General features: G+C 41.2%; 1 protein-coding gene across 1 annotated transcript; it reads left to right on the top strand.

Annotated features, from left to right (window-relative positions):
* Positions 1 to 1,524: 1,524 nt before the first annotated feature.
* SKP1 (S-phase kinase associated protein 1) lies at positions 1,525 to 17,952 on the top strand. The gene is made up of 6 exons (XM_025860836.2): positions 1,525 to 1,680; positions 5,116 to 5,212; positions 10,423 to 10,496; positions 14,100 to 14,243; positions 15,716 to 15,856; positions 16,544 to 17,952. The coding sequence occupies exons 2-6, from the start codon at positions 5,116 to 5,118 to the stop codon at positions 16,577 to 16,579; spliced, it is 492 nt and encodes a 163-aa protein (XP_025716621.1). The 5' UTR covers positions 1,525 to 1,680; the 3' UTR covers positions 16,580 to 17,952.
* Positions 17,953 to 20,539: the final 2,587 nt, after the last annotated feature.

The raw sequence follows: 20,539 nt of genomic DNA, 5'->3' as shown, positions 1-20,539 counted from the left end.
TCTTTCCTGAGATAATTTATGAATATAAGAGTATATATGAATAAATGAAATGCATTTTAAAAACAAGCATCTCTTGGTGATTCTAACATTGGGGGGGGGGTCCCCAGACATGTTTGGAAAACTACCGTTCTTCATGCTGGGTCCTCAGGCTGGGTGTGTGACCGGGCATTGCTCAGTCCTTCCTGCTCAGGATGTTTAACAAGAGTTTGCAAGGTGCTACCTTGTATGCCACGGGCAAGGGAGCAAAGGGGTTGCAGTGGGCCTTGCCTAGGGGACCTGAGTCCTGAGCTGCAGAGGGCAGGGCTGTGTTGCGGGGAAAAAAGTATGAGAGCTGTAGGTCCTTTCATCTCCTTGCCATCAGCGGCTGCACCTGACCGACACTGGATACCACAGCTTGTAGACAAAGACCTGGTAACCCAAGAAGCTGCTTGGCCTCTCTGCGCAGTCCCATCCCAGAAGAGCTGCAGGCCTCTGGTTTCTTTAGGGGGCCCTGTGTGGAAGTGTCTTTTGTCTCCCTGGCATCTGGAATCCCATCACATGCCTGGTGGTTAGGTGAGACAGGCGCCTCAGTCACCTAGGGAGGGGTGACAATGTTCACCCAGCAGCAATAGGGTGGAGTCCCACAGAGAGCCCCTGACTGGATGGCATGGGGCTGGGGGGGGCAGTGTTTTGCCACAAACCGTAACCCCTCTCCCTTAGCGTTGGCTTCATCCCATGGACCCAGCCGACTTCAGGGAGCATCCCATGCAAGAGTTCTGTGCACGCTGCACCCTGGCTGCCTGGTTCCCCCCAGAATCCCGCAGCACTGCCTCACACACACGTTTGCTCAGTACTCAGTACTCGGTACTCAGTACACGACTGCTGAGTGAATGGATTTTCGCTGCTAGAGAGACCTTTCCAGACTTGGGGTTTTGCGGCAACAATGGTTCTTGTGGCCTGGAGGCCTCTTCAGAAAACAACGGTAGGAAACAAGGCTGAACAGCACTACACTGTGTTGTTCTGACTCTGTTCTGAGGCATAAAGCTGGGAAAGGGCAACAACACTTCACCTCATGGGTTATTGTGGACAGTGAGCTAACGCATGCTGGGCTCAGGGGATGTCACCGAGGCCCCGAGAGGAATCTCAGAGCGGTGACTGCCATTGCCCATCTGTCATTCTTCCGGGGCTCTTTTCCCCGTCATGAAGGGAGAGCTACAGCCCCTCCCCAACACTAACCCCTCCGCGCCACACACCCACTCGCAGTTTCTAGGCTTTTCAGGGCTGGGGTCTTTAATTCGGTTTAGGCCAGCCCCTGCCTGAAGGACCCTTGCAGGCTGCGGAGTACCCCAGCCAGTCCCGCGTTCCTGCTTTCAGGACAGCGAAACGCGCTTGCGGGGGTGGGGGCGGGTGGGGCACGGGGGGCGGGTGGGGGTAAGAACGAAGCCCCGCCCCCGCGCCATCGCGCCGGCCGCCTGTCAGCCCCGCCGTCCTCCGCCTGCGTCAGGCGATCTCGGCGGCCAGCCCCGCCGGCTCTGTGACGCCACGGGCCCCGGGGTCCTCGGCGCCTGCGCCCGCTCCTATAAAGGCCGACGCCGCGCCGCGCCGCCGTAGTGGCCTTGTTCTCCGCCTTTCTTTTCTCTTCTCTGCGGCCGCTCTGTTCTTGTCAGCCTACAGCCCGCAGTCTGCCTGAGACCGAGCACCGTGAGTGGCCGCCGACCGAGCGGGAAGGGGCGGTGGCGCCGTGGATTGCCAGCTGGGTGGCCGCACCGTTGCGGCTTTGGCCTGCCGGAGGCGGGAGGCACCTGGGCCTGGCCTCCCTCAGGCCCAGTGGAACCCGTCGCGGACCCTGTTCTCGGGAGGTGCCGGCGGGCCCCTCTCCTGGCCGCGCGTCCTCACGGCGCCTCGTGGGCGCCGGGGCGGGAGGGCGGGCGGGAGAAGGTGTGAGCCGGGCCGGGAATTGGTCCTTTTTCGCACGGGGCGAGTGTCCGCCTGCGCGGAGCTCGGTTGCAAGGCCCAGGCTGCGGCCCGGAGCCTCCCTTGGCCCTGAGCCTGCCGGCCTCGGGGACCCAGGGCGGGGGTGGCGGCGGGGCTTTCAGTGGAGGTCCCTAGGCTGTCGTGAGCGTGGGCGTGTGTGCGTGTTTGTTGTTTCGGTGTCCGGAAGGAGCGTGGCGGTGGGAGCATGGGAGCGCTGGATTTTTCGCTCCCATCCTTTCTCTTCCTTTTATCTGGCGTCACTAGTCACCGGTCCCGGCTAACTGTGCTTGGGCCGCATGTTTGCCCAGCAGGCTGCTTGCTTCTTCAGAATTGCTCTCTCCATTATTTTGCCATAGCTTGGAGTTGGTGAAACAACTGTTGAAATAGCAGATGTTCTTATCGTAGTGGCGTGACTTTTAGGAGGCCCAACTCTTTCAAAGCCAGACACTTTAAGTTTTACAGGAATTGGAGGTTCACCTGGATAAAGATCTCAGGTTTGGCTTTTGGGGTCATGAATTTTTCATCAGAGCCTCACAATAGAATGTATCTGTGTCGTAGAGCAATGCAGACTTGTCCATTCTGCTTTCAAAAAGGTGTCAGAATTCGGGTCACTGAAAACACAGGTTTTTCTTTACGTTGTTGATAGAATCTACTTCATGCTGGTCATGGAGGGTGATTGATTTTCAAGATAAGGAACTTAAGGAATTGTCCTGAAAGCATGTCAAATCAAAATCTCGTCCATTATCATTACAGTTTTGCACTGAATTCTAGCTCTATGACATTAAAAGAAACTTCTCTTTGAGTATTAAGTTTGGGATCACAGAGTGCCTTCAATTACAGATTAACCCTTTGCCTCCCTGCTTATTTAATGAGATCTCAACTCCCTAAAGAGTAACTTAATACAGGAATTTGACTGTGACTAAGCAGATGTGGTTATTTACCATGAGTTATTTGAAAGAAATATGAAATGGTCATCGTGCTTAAAAGTAATTTTATCAACTGTATTGCCAGACTTGTCTTTCTGTAGTCATTCCAGTACCATGGAATATAAAAAGAACGTAGAATGTTTTATAATTAAAAATTGGGTTCATGTTAAAATATTTCTTTGGGAGATACCTTTTGTTACTGCCTTGTCACAGGGAAGGTCCTCTGCTCTGGCCCTTCTCCATTGAATAGGACAACTGCATTATTGGCAAGCTCTAAGCAACATGGAGGAACAGACATATTTGTGAACTGAAAAGTGAAATCTGAATCTCTCCAACCATGGATGAGTGAGAGGATGTTTCAGTGGCTGATTTTAAAACATAGCTTTACCTTTTTGCTTCCTTTCTCTAACAGCTTATTTGGGGAATGGAGATAATTGCGTAAGAAAAGCAGAATGAATATTTTAACTGATTTAATGGAGGCTTTGATCCTAAAATAGGTGCAGTGAATGTTTTAAATGCCAAATTCTACACTCTTGAGTTAATAGTGACATTGCAGGATTATGAATACCTGAGAAGCATGGGCCTTTAAAATCTATATTTGATATTTGAAGGGATCATGAAGTAATCGTTAGAGTCAGGTATTGCTGCCCTTCCTCCTTCCCTCAAGAATCTGAAGATAAATTGATGGCTTAGAACTTTTAATTTTAAAGAAGTGGTTTTTGCTAGAACTCACGTCCTTTGTAGTTAATTGCTTAACTAATTTTTATCTAAGAGGTACCTTTTTCCCAATGACTCGGAATTAATCTGAGTTAGTAAATACGTTTTTGAAGCAAGAAACACATAATTTCTATGAGAATCTTAGCAGAACTCAAACTTGGGCACCTGGGCAGTCAGTAATGAAAGATAAAAAGGACTGTTAAATTTATTTTTATTTTTTTTAAGATTTTATTTATTTATTTGACAGAGAGAGAGAGACAGAGAGAGAGCACAAGCAGGGGGAGTGGCAGGCAGGCAGAGAGAGAGGGAGAGGGAGAAACAGACTCTCTACCGAGCAAGGAACCTGATGTGGGGCTCAGTCCCAGGACTCTGGGATCATGACCTGAGCCGAAGGCAGCCGCTTAACCGACTGAGCCACCCAGGCGCCCCAGGACTGTTAAATTTAAGTACCTTATTTGGTTTAGCAGATTGGATGGACATTTGTTTATCCTTAAAGATATTATTATCTTATATATTTTACATTGATGGAAACATAAAATAAGAATATTCTTATATATTCTTTGGATCACAACTCATTTTTCACTGGTAAATCTCAGTATTGGAAAATTTATATCTTATATTTTGTAGCTTTATTTTGGACTGACTACCCTCTGGTTTGCAGGAGGTTTACTGTGGCAGCTAACTATTCAGATGAGAGTAGTCAGTATTTAGTGAAAGCAGAAAGGCAGGCAAAGGGGTGCCTGGGTGATGCAGTCCGTTAAGCCTCCGACTCTTGGTTTTGGCTCCAGCCATGATCTCAGGGTCATGGGATCAAGCCCCACATGGGTCTCCATGCTCCGCACAGAGTCTGCTTAAGATACTCTCTCCCTCTGCCCCTCCTCAACGTGCGTATGTGTGTGCGCACACGTGGTCTTTCTCTCCTGCTCTCTTTAAAATAAATATATCTTTAGGGGCGCCTGGGTGGCTCAGTCGGTTAAGCGTCTGCCTTCGGCTCAGGTCATGATCCCAGGGTCCTGGGATCGAGCCCCACATCGGGCTCCCTGCTCAGCGGGGAGCCTGCTTCTCCCTCTGCCTCTGCCTGCCTGCCTGCCTACTTGTGCTCTCTCTCTCTCTCTCACTCTGTCAAATAAATAAATAAAATCTTAAAAAAAAAAAAAAATAAAATATATCTTTAAAAAAAATGAATTGCAGGCAGAGACTAAATAAGTTTATTTTAAATATATTTTGCATTAAAAATGTAGGATGTAACTCTTAAATTTATACCAGTAATAAGTTCAGTAGGGCAAGCCTTAAAAACTTGTGTTCCTAGGAGTTATACTTTGAAAAAATTGACAGCAACATTTCTGTGCTAGCCTGTGAATAACCATTTGCAGTGTTTTACAGGGTTATAAAAATACTACATGGCCTTAGGATTTTATAGGTAATAAGTTAGAGGTCTTCTAAGAACAGACTGTAGTTTATGAAATGTATAAAACTAATCTCTCTTAAATTTCAAATTCAATATAATACCTTTTTTTAGATGCCTTCAATTAAGTTGCAGAGTTCCGATGGAGAGATATTTGAGGTTGATGTTGAAATTGCCAAACAGTCTGTGACTATCAAGACCATGTTGGAAGGTAAGTTTATTAGAAAACCTGGGTCAGAGGAGAGAAGAAGTAATATTTAGTTGGAGATAACCTGTGAACATTGAATTTATACAAGTCATCACAATTTGTCACTAAATGCCCAAGAGTATGAAGGGGTCATGTTTACATTTTTTAAATTAAAGAATTAACTGCATCTTTCTGATAGAGGACATCCTTTCTGCATTGTTTGAATTAATGGACTTTTTTCATATAGATAAGACCATAAGCTAATACTGAAGTGATTTCTAAGCATCAGACAATGACCCAATTCTGTTTCAAGTGAATATGGATTCACAGTTTCTAATGAGAAAAATAAAGGCTCTGAAAAAGAGATACCTTCCTATATGGTATCTAAATACAGTGCTTTGTCTCAACAGAGAAGTAAGCTGAGTAGATGGTAAACTGAGACGTCTTTTTTTTTTAACCAAGTTTTCCATTTTGTCCATTTTGTCATTCCTCTGAAACTGCTGCAAAGCATATACACGGCACATTGAAGAAATAAGGTTAGAAAACAGGTCCTGAAACATTTTGAAACTTTAACTAGTTAAAATCAATCTTAATATTAACTAGTGGGCTGACAGACGTTAATAGTATATGGAGACATTACAATTCAATTTTTAGCATTGGTGAAAAAAAATTAACAGTAATAAGACTGTGCTTTAGTATTCAAATATAAAAGGTTTTTATGTAGCTTATGCTTAAGTGAAAAGTTATGTGCCAAGCACTAGTTGTGGGGTTAAAGGAAGATAAGTGAGAAATAGTCTTTGCTCTTAAAGAATTTATAAACTAGGAAGGGAGAAAGACACCAAAGAAGACAAGACTGTCACATGGTGTAATTAGTGTGTTAGTATAGTGTGCTGAGTGGTGCTGGGGGAACGTCTTGGCTGATGTTATTTTTCAAGCTTGTGGAGAGACTACAGTGGGTAGTACTAATGAGGTGATAATTTCAAATCTAGTAAAATTAGGGTCTTTTGGGAGATTATTCTGAGGTAAAGTGGACAAGATGTGTTAGAGAAAAGTAGAGTTGAGGTTTTTGGTTGGGGTTTATTGGTATGGAATGAGATTGTGTTATTGTAGTTGGTAGAACTGAGGAATGGGTTTGAGAGAAATGGGAAAAAAATGACTTTGAGGTGACTATGTTAGGTATGTTTGATCCCCCACCCAGAAGATTTTTGTAACAGTCTAGTAGGCAGTTGAGTATGTGGATCTTGGCCTCTGAGCTGTGGACTGCTGGAGATACATAGACTTTGTGTGGTGGATTATAGGAGTATTTATCTATGGGAGTAAATGAGATTGGCAGTCAGCCATATTGGAATGGGAGGCAGGTGGTGGTTCTCGAGTAGAAGTCAGAAGTGGAGAATGGGTGGAGTAAGATTTGTGGAAGCCAAGGGAAGAGGGAGGCATTTTGAGGTGACCAGAATGATTATCACATTCATATACTGCACGGTGGTCATTTGGAATTTCATAGTAAGTTAGAGGATTTCTTAATGGCATTTATTAGGTGTGGTAGAGGCAAAAGCTAAATTGCAGAGGGTGTGTCTTTTCTAAGCTGGTGACTTCTGTTTGCTGATAAAAGCTGAACATGTAACTGTTTTTTGGTAATTAGTACCAATCATGTGGCACTTACAGTCTTGTATCCTGGTAACTTAAATAAATAGATCACTCCTATTAAGTTGTAAACCCCTTGGTACATCCCACAGTCACTGTTCATCAAGTACCTGTTGAATGAAGAACTATGGTATGGTCACTAATAAAGAGTGTGAAAGCAATCCAAGTGTCCCTAAAGGCAGGTGAGTAAGGCTTTATCTGGAAGATGTAGAAACTGATACCAAAATTTGCTGCCTGAATACTTGCTTTGACAATGGAAGTGTTCTTTATTTCATCTTAGTTGGTGTCTGGCACACTAATCTGTCCTGTGCTGCTTCAAAGAAGCATTTGCCAGTGTAAGAACATAGGGCTCTGTGAAGGTTTTCCACGCCTCCTTTGATCACTGAAGCAAGGGGCGTGATAGACAGCAACAGTTAAATGATTCTTTTCTTCCATAGCCTTTGGGTATCAGAGGTGAATGGTTTTAAATACCAGTGGTTTATATAGAATTCTATCCGGTTCAGGATTGGAGTCTATTGAATTTGGCAACTTACTGCTTTTCTTGTTTTGCATTTGCAGTATCTCTGATAATGGGTTTTTTGTGACTTAGAAAACAAAAATAAAACCTAATCACAGGATAATCAGAAGTGAAAATCTTGGCATGTGTACATGTGGATTGACTGATTTGTTCAAGTCCAGGTTGTGGTATCAGGATACGGTTGTCTTTCAGAAGTCCTTGAAACTAAATAGCTTAAAGGAATGACTGTTGATACTTGTGCATTCAGTCTAAAAGTAGAAAAGACATTGTACATCTTAGTTTAAATGCTAGAGAAGTGATCTTTTACAACTGTAAGACCCTTCTTTTTAATACGACTTAAACCTTCTTCCAAATAATGTTTGGATCTAAACTATTTGGTCTTCTCTGTTATGTTTTCTGTACTATCTTGGTTCCCCAAACACAAGTATTTTATATAGTGTGACTTCGTTTTCTTCCCTCTGATGAAGAATACTTCATACTAATACAGGAGAAGCAAAAGTGGCTTAGTCCAAATTGACACAGTCATTTTTATAGTTTTACTCTAGATGGAGATGGGATCAGGGAGCAACATTAGTAGAAAGGAGGAGGGGAAATGAGTGATCCATCTCTACAGGAAAATAAGATACTTCTTGAATCTAATCTTTACCACTCCAGTGAAACTGCTTGTTAAGCTCAGGGACTGGCATGTTGTCAAGTGCGTTGTTTTATGTTTGATTCTCATCTAGACCAGTTGACACCATTTGATCATCCCCTTCTACATTCCACTTCCAGGATACTTTAGTTACTACTTACTCACAGCTTTTTTTGTCTTCTCATCTTTAATGCTTGTAATTCCCAAGGGCTGGGTTAATCATTGAATCTCTTCATCATATTTATACTCCTTCATTCCCTTGGTCATCTCACTTAGTCTGATAGTGTTATAAGCCATCTATACACCAATCCCCCAAACTATCCATAATTCTCATCTCTTTTGATGTTTAGACTTGGCATAATTTAACTGCTTGGTCTATCCTTGCATCTCTAATAGGTACCTCAGACTTAGGAAACTAGAGTTCTTAATTCCCAGCCCTTTACAATAACAGTTCTCTGACAGCCTTCCCCATATCAGTTGATGGCACCTGCAGTGGCAGCTTCATCCCTCTAGTTGTTTATATTATAACCCTTAGTCTTCCCTGACTCACATTGTACTTGCCATCTGTTGGCAAATCTTTTTGCCTCTACCATCGAAATGCGTCCAGAATTGGATCATTTCTTCTTCCATAGCTGTAAACCTGTATAAGCCATCTTGTGCTTGGATTATTGCCGCCCCATAGTTGATTTCCTTCTTTTCCCTGCTGCTCTCGACCATCTCTCCCCGATACAGTAGCTAAAATGTTTGAGACCCTGTTACCGTCAGGTCCCCGTCACTGCTCTCATCTACTCCTTTCGCCCTTGCTAACCATACTCTAGTAACACTACTAGATGGCTTTCGTGTTATTAGGACATTCCAGACCGTCCTATCAGAAGGCCTTTGCATTTGTCATTTCCACTGCGTAGGTGTTCTCTCTCCTTTACGATTTTACTATAGTGTCATCTTGTCAGTGAGACATCTTGAGCAGTTCTGTCTAAAATTGCAACAATTCTTTTCTGTCCTCCGGTATTCGTTGCTGACTCTCCATTGCCTGGGACACCTGTTACACATCGGAACTCAAATGGTTTGACTCAACACTGGCCATGTCAGCATAACTGATACTCAACTATAACCAATGTAGAGCTGAAGTAACTTGTGGCCTCTAATACTGGTACTTGCTAACTATTAAATAACTTTGGGCAGCTCTTTTTTAAGTCATGTAGAAACTGAAGGACAGACCCATTTGGCATGAAAAATACTCTTATTTAGAATCTTTAATTTTTATTTGTTTTAAAGATTTTATTTATTTGCCAGAGAGAGCGAGCGAGCACACAAGCAGTGGGAGCAGCAGGCAGAGGGAGAAGCATTCTCCCCGCTGAGCAAGGAGCCCGATGTGGGACTCGATCCCAGGACCCTGGGCTCATGACCTGAGCCAAAGGCAGACGCTTAACCGACTGAGCCACCCAGGTGTCCCTAAGTAACAGGGATTTTAATTTTAAGTTTTTTCTTTGGACTTAACCGATCACTTTGAGGATTTGGAAGTTAGGCTTTTTACTAGGACAACCTGTAGATTTAAAATTATAGATAATATGTATGTGATGAATAATGGGTACACACTGAAATTGAGTCCCTCAACCCACATTGTTGTTAACTTCCCTATAGATAATATTGTTAACAATTCGTTATGTATCTTTCTGAAGATATTTTAAAATCTAAATATATAAGTGTAGGGGCACCTGGGTGGCTCAGTTGGTTAAGCGTCTGTCTTCGGCTCAGGTCATGATCCCAGGGTCCTGGGATCAGGCCCCGCATCGGGCTCCCTGCTCGGTGGGAAGTCTGCTTCTCCCTCTGCCTCTCCCCCTGCTTGTGTTCCTGCTCTCGCTCTCTCTATCAAATAAATAAAATCTTCAAACAAACAAACAAACAAAACTTTAATCATGAAATCATACCCAGTATGTTTGGAGCGGCCTGCCTTATTTTTGTCAGTGGCTGCATGATTTGTTGTGTGTGTATATGTATACATCTTTGGGCTTCGGATTTTAATAGATTGAGGTTCTGTTACTTGAAATACTTTTTATTCTGTTTTTCTAAATGCTGCCCATCTAAAGAATTTGGTATAAAAAGTAAGGATAATAAGGGTCTGGCTTCGATTGCCTCCCCCCACACACATGGCTTTCCAGTCATCTCAATCCCCCTTGTTATTAAGTTACTTTTCTTCCTCCTCAAGGATTCTGTTTATGTAATATTCCTGTATTTGTCTACTCATACAACTTAGTTTAGTTTTGGGCGGTTTATGGACCTTATGTTAGAAACTGCTTATTTTAAAGCTCATAAGAGAACTGTTTTAAGTAGAGGATTTTTCATGGTCTTTTAGACAACGTCTTGCAAGGTATTTGAGATGTCTGGTTGGTGTAAATGTTATAATAGAATTAGGAAATAATGATAGCTCTCTTCTGGTTTTCTTAGATTTGGGAATGGATGATGAAGGAGATGATGACCCAGTTCCTCTACCAAATGTTAATGCAGCAATATTAAAAAAGGTAAGGTAACAAACTATGTACTTTTCTTTGTCATTTAACGTCTTGGTGATCTTCCTATATTGCTGCATAGGTAGCTTCCTTACCCAGACGGATTATGACTCTAGGTGTCTGTTGTATTTATTTAACCAGGCCCTGTGAATATTTGAGTTGTGTAGTCTTTTTTTTTTTTTTTTTTTTTGAGTAGGCTCCATGCCCAGTGCAGAGTGCAGTGTGGGGCTTGAACTCACCACCCTGACATCAAGACCTGAGCTGAGATCAAGAGTCGGACACTTACACCGACTGAGCCACCCAGTCACTCCAAGTTGTGTAGTCTTTTTGATAAAAACATTTAAATTACTGAAATATAACAGTATGTGCTTAGCAAAAAGGAAAAAATTTTTTGTCCACTGAAAAGCTATGCCTCAAAGGGAGCTTGAGAACAAATGTACCCCCGCCATTGATCACCTTACCTTATGTTTAAGCATAAAAGGCTCTTGACATTGAATAGAATTTTAGTGTTTCAGGGCACATGGCTCCTTACTAGAGCCAGCTATTTAATTGCATGCTCATTTGGAGAAACAGCACCTAGTTTTTATAGGGCAGAGGAAATAAGCAAGGCTTAGAGATGGGAATGGTTGGTTCCATTTGGCCCCTTTCTCAGAGATTTTCAAAAGTCATTAACCATATGCAATTTCATATTCTGCTTTCTCTTGACCCTGGTGTGAGATGCAGCTGTGCTGCATATTTTTCCATGTCTTAGCATAATTGGCTATTATCAGTTCTTTTAATTGCTCTAGACTGGGTAAAAAGTGATTCTCTAAGCCTGAACATTTTTTACATGTATTACTGGCCATTTATATTTCCTGCTTTGTTTTCCTTTGCACATCTTTCTAATGGGCTTTTAAAAAAATTGTTATAAATATACGTAACATCAAAATTACCATTTTTAACTTTTTTATATAGACAATTCCGTGGCATTAAGTACATTTGCACTGCTGTGCAATCACCACGACTTACCATCTCCAGAAATCTTTCATCATTGCAAACTGAAACTCTGTACCCTTTAAACAATAACTCATCAATACTCCCTGCTTCCAGCCCCTTGTAACCACTGTTCTACTTTCTGTCTCTATGAATTGGACTGCTGTGGGTACCTCCTGTAAGTGGGATTATACAATATTTGTCTTTTTGTTTCTGGCTTACTTCACTTTGCATAATGTTTTCAAGGTTCATCCATTTTGTAGTCTAGTGGGTTTTTTATAGGAGTTGTTTATATAGCATTTCTATCACTTTGCATTGTCTTATGTCAGTTTATAGTATTTTATGGTTTAGAAGCTTTATATTTTATCTAGTTAGATCTTCTGGGTATTGTCTTGCAATTAACATTATATTTTATACTAATGTAAAGTGCATCTAAAAGGACTTACGTTTGCACTCATTCAAATGCCAGATATTTTTTAGGTGCTGGAGGTATAGCAGTGAACCAGAGACAGTCTCTGCCCTTAGGGAATTAACATTCTAAAAGTGTGGGGGAAATGTATAATGTAAGAAATATGTCAGATGGGAAAGCTATGGAGTATAAGTGGGTTGATTGGTGGAGAGTTAGCTATTTTTAAAATAAAGGTGGTCAGGAAATGCCTTACTGAGAAGTTGATCTTTGAACAAAGACATGAATATGTGGGGGAAGAGAATTGTGGGCAGTGGGATCAAGTGCAGTGACCCTAAGATAAGAGCATGCTCTACCTTTTGAGGAAAGGTGGGGAGGCAAGTGGTGACTAGAGCATAGTGAACAGGCAAGGAGTCAGTACAGAAGGTCACAGTTGATGGGCTGGGTGATGCAGGGCCACTTCTGAGAGTAAGTTTTTTTTTTTAATCTATTTGCATTATTAAGTCTTAGGCATATTTAAACTTATACACTGAATAATTGCATGATCCAAAAACTAAAAGTACACAGTAAAATCTCCCATCCTTGTCTCTATCTGACCTGAAACCCCCTCAAGTAATAATAATCAACATTAATTTTTTTACTATTATTTGTTTAAAGATTTTATTTATTTATTTGACAGAGAGACAGACCGTGAGAGAGGGAACACAAGCAGGGGGAGTGGGAGAGGGAGAAGCAGGCTTCTGGCAGAGCAGGGAGCTCGATGTGGGGCTCGATCCCAGGACCCTGGGATCATGACCTGAACCAAAGGCTGATGCTTAAACGACTGAGCCACCCAGGTGCCCCTCCTACGTACTTTTTTATAAAAGATTTCATTATTTGACAGCGAGACAGCACAAGCAGGGAGCCTGATGTGGGGCTCGATCCCAGGACCCTGGGATCATGACCTGAGCCGAAGGCAGACACCCAACAACTGAGCCACCTAGGCGCCCCTCAACATTAATTTCTTACTCTCTTAAGAGTTTTTTTTTAATGCCTACATAAACAAATACTAATTGCTGTTTTTTTCTTATACAACTGGAATACTTCTTAAAAACATAATACTTCATGAAAACTCCTAGCTTGGCTTTTCCTTCTAGAATAGATCTTTCCTTTTTTTACCTCTGACAGTATAATTTCTTAGCTCTGCCTTTTTTTTTCCCAGCATTTTTTATTTCTCCAGCATTATATACTATGAACAAAATTTAGTCATACAGAAAAGTGATATTACACAGCAAAAACCCATTTACCTACCACCTAGATTCTACAACTTGTCACACTTTCAGTGTTGATTTAGGCCTTTATGATGGTACATGTGGTCTAACCTGCTTCCTGAAACTTGATACATGTTTATTCCCCTATGAAGGGGACATTTCGGCTTTTCTTACTTTGTTCTTACACTCAGTAGTCTCGTGGTATTTGGAATTGCTTGGTGATAATGTATGCACATCCTCATCTTCACTAGGTATAGGTAGGTGCTAGATTACTTTTCAAAGGGATTATACCAATTTACACTCTCCATTATAAGAGTTTATGTTATCCTCACAGTGTTGCCAGTGATGAGTATAAAATCTTGGGGTTTTTTTTTTTTTTTTTTTTTTGGGTCATTCTAGAGTAGGACTTGCCTGGAGTATCGATTTTTGTATCTAATGAGACTGCGCATTTTCTCCTGTTTGAGTATTCCAATTTCCTTTGTGAATAGCCTGTTCGTATCTATAGCCTGTTTCTTTGTAGTGATTTTTTTTTTCTTTTTAAAGTAAGCTCTATGCCCAGTGGGTTCAAACTCACAATCCTGAGATTGAATCACATGTTCTATTGCCTGAGTCAGCCGGGTGCCCCACTTTGTAGTGATTTTTAAAATTTATATTCTAGAGGGTAATCAGTTACTTGTTGTTCATGTTGCATGTATTTTCCACTCATTATCCTGTCTGACTTTGTGTATTTTTTTGCGAGGAGCTTTTTAATGTGGTCAAAATAGTAATCTGTCTTCAAGGTTTGCTATTCTCTAAGATCTTCTAGCCTCTAGGGTTGTGAAGATTCCTTAAGCTTTAGTTTTGCTTTTCAAACTCAGCCAGTAATTTGCTTACTCAAGTCAGCTTCTAGCTAGTTCTTAGCCCATTGTTAGGAATAACCTTGCGCCAGTAGTAGAATGAGTATCTTGTGACGTAATGCCACAAAGGAATGAACTTTCTTTGTTACAGGTCATTCAGTGGTGCACCCACCACAAGGATGACCCCCCACCTCCCGAGGATGATGAGAACAAAGAAAAGCGGACAGATGATATCCCTGTTTGGGACCAAGAATTCCTGAAAGTTGACCAAGGAACACTTTTTGAACTTATTTTGGTATGTTTCTTAATACATTCTTTAAGATATCTCTAGTTCAGAGCCTTTAGCACTTGTAAGAGAGTTTGTTAAATTCATTGTTACTGAATTTTAATTCTCTCTCAGCTCAAGTGCAGTGGTATATTTAAATTCACATATTAACAATCATGTTAAATGCAAATGGTCTAAACAAAACAATTAAAGGGTACAGATTGTCACATCGGATTAAGAAAAAAAGGTTCAGCTATGGTGTCTCCAAAACACCCACTTTAAAGACACACTTGATTAAGTTATGATTAAAGATTAAATTATGCTAACAGTAATCAAAAGAAAACTGCAGTGACTATCTTAAAGTAGATTTCAGAGCAAAGAATATCACCAGGATTAAAGAGGGTCATTGCATAATAATAAAGGCTTCAGTCCAATATTAAGAGGACATGACAGTCCTAAATGTTTATCTATCTAAAGGATTTCCAAAAAGTGAAACAAAAACCAATAGAACTCAAAGGATGAATAGACAAATCCACTGTCTGCTGTCTCCCCTTAATTGATAAAACAAGTAGAATGAGTAAGAATGTAGAAGATTCAAATAACACTATTGACAAACTTGTTCTGATAGACATTTATAGACCATTAAATCTCATGACATGCAATGAATGCATTTTCAAGTGTGTACTATTAAGATCGACATGTTCAAGGTAAAAAACAAGTCTGAAATTTGAAAGGATTCAAGGCACACTGTTTTCTGATCACAGTGAAATTAAATTAGAAGTCAGTGAGCAAAAGCTATCTGGAAAAACTTAAGTAACTTCTCAGTAACCCATGAGTCAAAGAAGAAATCAAAAGAAAAATTGGAAAAGAGAATTAGAAATTTTATGCCAGAAAGTATTTTGATCTGAATGGAAATACCCAATATATGAGAATGTATGAGATGTAGCTGAAGTAGTATTCAGAGGGAAGTTGGTAGCACCAAAGCACCTGTATTGGAAAAGAAAAAAGTCTCAAATCAGTGATCTAAGCTTTTACCTTAAACTAGTCAAAGATGAAATTAAGCCCAAAGAAAGGAAGTGTTAAAGGTAAGAATATAAATTTATATAGCAGAGAATAGGAGAGAAAACCAAAGAATCTAAAAGCTCACTTTCTGAAAAGATCAGTAAAATGCAACGCTGTTGTTGCTTCTGCCTCTGTAAATATTTTTGTCAAGATTTGCCATGTGGTGCTTGTGTGCCTCTGAGCACACATACACACACCCACAAGTAGTGACCATTCTTTAGCATTTGAGGTGGGGTGATTTGCTTAAGGCAGCAGCAGGACTCCATATTACAGAAGGTGTAACGAAGGGGATGTATGAAAATATTTCACCAAAGAATCTGATTTTCCCTTTAATTTCATGAAATTAGCATTTTAAGCTTAATTAGTATGGATTTACAGTCACTAACTTTGGATTTAGTTTAAAACATCACATATACTTTAATGAAAACAACACTTTCCAGGCTGCGAACTACTTAGACATCAAAGGTTTGCTTGATGTTACATGCAAGACTGTTGCCAATATGATCAAGGGGAAAACTCCTGAGGAGATCCGCAAGACCTTCAATATCAAAAATGACTTTACTGAAGAAGAGGAAGCCCAGGTAAGTTGCTCACAGCTTGTTCCTGATCACATGCTTTTTAAAAAAAAGTAAAACTCAAAACATGCCTGGGGATGTGTCTCTGTCAAGGAGACTTGACTTTCTGAAGGATGATAATAGGTACTTTCTGTGTCATAAAAAATACTCTTGTTGAGAGATTGGTCTGTGAATCTAAACGCTTACATGCTATCCCTCTTGTATAAGCATAAGAACAATTAGTTTTCAACGAAAGGTGCTCTTTGATATTTACTCCTTCACAGTTACTGGTTTGGGCACCTGGGACCTTAAATGTAAGCCATAACTTATTTGACTTCAGAAAAGCAAGGCCTGTGGGTGTTCTGCCAGGATACTTAAAAGCAACTTAGTGAATGGGGGAAGAAAGGAATGAATAGATCACAGTGTTGACACAGTTACAAACTGAAATAATGTGAATGAAGTATTTGAATTTGCTGTCAGTTCTGGTGACTGAAGCTTTAATTGCCCATTGCTTCTGCTTTTTTGATCATTTCAGCAGGGCAGAATAAAAACCTGGGGAGGCGAAGAAGGGTAAGGAAGTGTACTCATAACTGGGTATTTTTCTAGTTTTCCGTCTGTCCCTTTGTGACCCTCTTCACAGGCTGTTAATGAATCATTAGGTAGTAGTCTTAAGAAAGACTACTTAAGGTACTTCCTTCTATCTGTCTCTTCTAGGTACGCAAAGAGAACCAGTGGTGTGAAGAGAAGTGAAATGTTATGCCTGACACTGTAACACTGTAAGGATTGTTCCAAATACTAGTTGCACTGCTCTGTTTATAATTGTTAATATTAGACAAACAGTAGGCAAATGGCAGCAGCAAATCAGTTTAAGCAGAATATTGTCCTCCTTGCATGTGTAGTTTGAGTACAGATTCCAAACTTATGGCTGAGTTTCTTCTAGTATGATCAAAAGTTTCTTTTTTCTTTGCTCTAAATAAACCTGAACTGTGGGTTCTCTGTAGAAGGTGGCATTTTGGGCTTTCCAAAACTCCCTTTGTAAAGCGATTTCTGCCTAGTTTATTGTCTAGTTAACTTTAGTTTAATGACCTTTTAAAAGTTGGCATTGTAAATAAAGCAAGTTGAAAAAAGTTTTCTGAAATAGAATTAACAACATATTCTCTTTATTCATGAGTTGGAAACTGGAAAAAGGCTACCTGAGGTAAATGTTTTGAGTGGGGTTATTAGGATGTCTTCCAGCTTCCTGGAGTCAAGGAGTACCACTGGTATTGATTAGCCTGTATGTAGCAGGGCTCCTTTAATTGGATCTAAGGACTTGTTTTTGCATTTTTAATCCTCAGCTTTGAATATGTTGGCTAGAGACTCAGTTACTACTCAGTTTGTGGTTTTGGGGGAAATATAACTAGCGAGTCTGTTAGCTTTTCGATTAAAAAAAGACATAACCCGTGTGGTTATGTCATCTTATAATCATTGATCCCATGTGGGGGAAACTTCACACTACTTGCATGTAAAAAATAATTTAACCTTTAACGTTAAGAACCTAGAAAGCATCCATCATGAATGCAAGATACTTTCAATAAAAAATAAGTTACGTAGTAGGTGGTAAATGGTTTGCTTTTGTGTACTTAACTGTGTCTCTTCACTTACTAGTAAATGAGTTAAGTATATGTACGGTTCTGTAGCTGGAGACAGCTTGCAGGCAGTTCATGTCCTAGCTCGCTGGGGGCTGCTGACCTAACCCTTGGGTTCTGATAGACTTGTGTCTCTTCTGACTGTCATGATCTGGTTCCCTGGAGCCAGTGCTTCAGTTCTTAACTGGTGCACGTGGCCGCACAGGACTGCACTCATTGTTCCCAGCCTCTGCCCTACAGTCGAAGGAAGTTTTCTCGGTGCTTGAGATGGCTCACAAAATGTTACGTCTTTTTCGTTCCTCCTTGTGCTCCCTTTTCTCTTCCTTTCCCATTTAGCATCATCTGTATTCACATGGAGTCCTACCGCATTCTCTTCGTGTTTACCGTGAGCTGTTTTGGCTCAGATTATTTGCTGATAGTACTTTGCCTTTATACTTCACTTCTCGTTTGCCCTGAATCTGTATCTTGTTTAATAAAGTCCCATATACTGTCTCACATGAATTCCTGTTTGTCGTCTGTACCAGAGAGTGCAAACTACAGCCCATGTGTGGGTGAAATCCAGCCCACAGCCTATTTTTGCAGTCTTTGAGTTAACAGTTGGTCTTATGTCTTTAAAGGATTATTAAAAAATCAATACAGGAGACTGTATTTGACTGAAAAGCCTAAAGTGTTTATTCTCTGGCCCTTGAGAGAAAAAGTTTGCCAACCCTTATGACTGCTTCTGGATCCCTGATTCCCTTTATCTCAGGAATTAGCTTGTTTTCCATTTGTCGTGGGTTCACTTGGGAAGGTAGCCGAATTCAATCCTAGCTGGAGTGTCTCACCTTTAATTCCCACCATAACAGTCAGTTCTTGCAAAAAGTTTAACCACCCCCAGCAAGATCTCTAGCATGATTGTGAAAAATAGAACTCTTGGACACCTGGTGGCTCAGTCGTTGGGTATCTGCCTTCGGCTCAGGACATGATCCCAGGGTCCTGGGATCGAGCCCCGCATCGGGCTCCCTGCTCCGCGGGAAGCCTGCTTCTCCTCCCACTCCCCCTGCTTGTGTTCCCTGTCTCTCTGTCTCTCTCTCTCTCTGTCAAATAAATAAATAAAATCTTAAAAAAAAAAATAGAACTCTTAACTGAAAGGTGAGGATTGTTAGCACATGCCTTGTGTAGTTTGGAAAGGAGATAACGGCTTCCAGGAGACAAAACCTATTACTGTTCTCTGTTCTCAATCTCTATAACCTCCAAGGATTGTTGGGATTACAGGACTAAATAATGGCACTACCCATATTTAAAGGACACTGGGATCTTTTTGAATAGGTGAGACTGAGTGGACAGACAATATAGTAGTTAAGATTTTTGTTCTCTTCCTGATTTTCTGTAGACTGTGGCCTTAGGCTTTAAATAAAGCGTCCTGATAATCTTAAACTCTCAGGTTTAATAAAGATCTGACAGTTCATATAAGAGAAAACAGGCCATTTTTGGACATTGTGTGCCCACATCAGTCATAGGTAGGGTGCTCAGAGGCACTTCAGACTGACTGCTGCATGCTGCCTGCCCTATTCACTCTTGCCTGCTAGTTGCTATTTCTTTAATAAGTCTTCAAAAGTTTTCTAGGCCCTCACCTTACCCAGGGAAAGTGAGTGGCTCTTTCGCATTATCCATAGTAGCCAAACCTGTCTCCAGAGATACACTCTCTCCTACCCTCTCACTTCCCAGCTGTTCTAAACTAATACTGTGGCACAAAGTCGTACTGTGAGGCTGGGTTCCTGTTTCTGCCTCTTAGTGCCTACCTGGCTTGGGGTAAGTTGGAAATGGTAGCTATGTGCATGGTGGTGCTGTTGGTGATGAAGACCCCCGTGTGAAAGTTCTTTGGCTTCTCAGCTTTTCATTGACTGTGTCACGATTGAGAGTAAACCATATTCCTTCTCAATATTAGCTTATTCCTTTTTCTCTGACATTGTCATGGATTAAGGATATGCCCCCCTCAAACAGATTCTGATAATTCTTACATTGTAGAAGCAAGTTATGTCATTTGAAGTGCTATTATATTTTGTATTTTAGCTTGCCTTCATAAATCTACCTTTAATACACAAGGTAGGTATTGCTTTGCGATTTTTATATTTTTCCAAAGATCCACAGACTCATCCCAGTAAGGGAAAAATTCCTGAGCAGCATTGCAGCTGTGATCTGTTGATTCTGCATCTGTTGGAACATACCAGCTGCTAGAATTAAACAAGATCTTTACCATGATTTGGTGGACTATTAGGACTGCGACCCAGTAACATGAATTAATGGTAGTGCGGAGCTTAGACTGGAACTAGCTGGAGGAGAGTAAATCACTATGAGCATGTGAATCAGGGCAGGCAGATATTCCAGACCACATGATTGCTTAGTTTATTTTTGTTGTTGTTGGTGTGTGTGTGTGTGTGTGTGTTTAAGATTTTACCCATCTATTTGAGGGTGGGAGAGAGCATGAGAGCGGGGTGAGGGGCAGAGGGAGAAGCAGACTCCCCGCCAAGTAGGGAGCCCAACATGGGGCTTGATCCCAGGACTCTGAGCTCAGGACGCTTAACTGACTGAGCCATCCAGGCGCCCCAATTTCTTAGTTTATTTAAAAATTGGCCAATTCTGTAGTTTGCCGATCCAAGGGAAATTAAGAAATTAGGTCGCCTAGACTCTTACAGGGCGATGTATACATGCATAGGACGTAACTTGCACAAGTTAAGAACTGAGAGAGCAGCAGACCTCTTGATCTGAGCATTGTTCACTCTATCCATGGCCAGAGAAGCTTTTATCTTTTGAAGCTTAACTTCTGCCACCCCTTCCCATTTGAAGATGTTTTAGAGCTTTATTTTTTCTAAAGCTCCCTATATATTTAAATAGGAAAGAATCAAGTGTTCTTCCTGTGAAGTTGCTTAAGCTTTAAAAAGATGATAATCCTCAGTTATTTAGTTTGTATGAAAACTGATTTCTGGCTAGTACAGAAGAGAATTAGGCGAAAGATTGCTAGTAAAGGGAAAGCCTGTGAAATGGCTGAATCTCTAAAGTGTAGCTCCTAGCTTCTTTTTAGGAAGTGTAAGCCATGGTTTCT

The sequence above is a fragment of the Callorhinus ursinus genome, unplaced genomic scaffold (genome assembly GCF_003265705.2).
Source record: "Callorhinus ursinus isolate GAN/ISIS: 27379988/994484 unplaced genomic scaffold, GSC_fseal_2.0 scaffold30, whole genome shotgun sequence".
NCBI classification, from domain to species: Eukaryota; Metazoa; Chordata; class Mammalia; order Carnivora; family Otariidae; genus Callorhinus; species Callorhinus ursinus.
The sequence above is the reverse complement of the archived record's forward strand: the minus strand, read 5'-3'. Positions and strand labels throughout refer to the sequence as shown.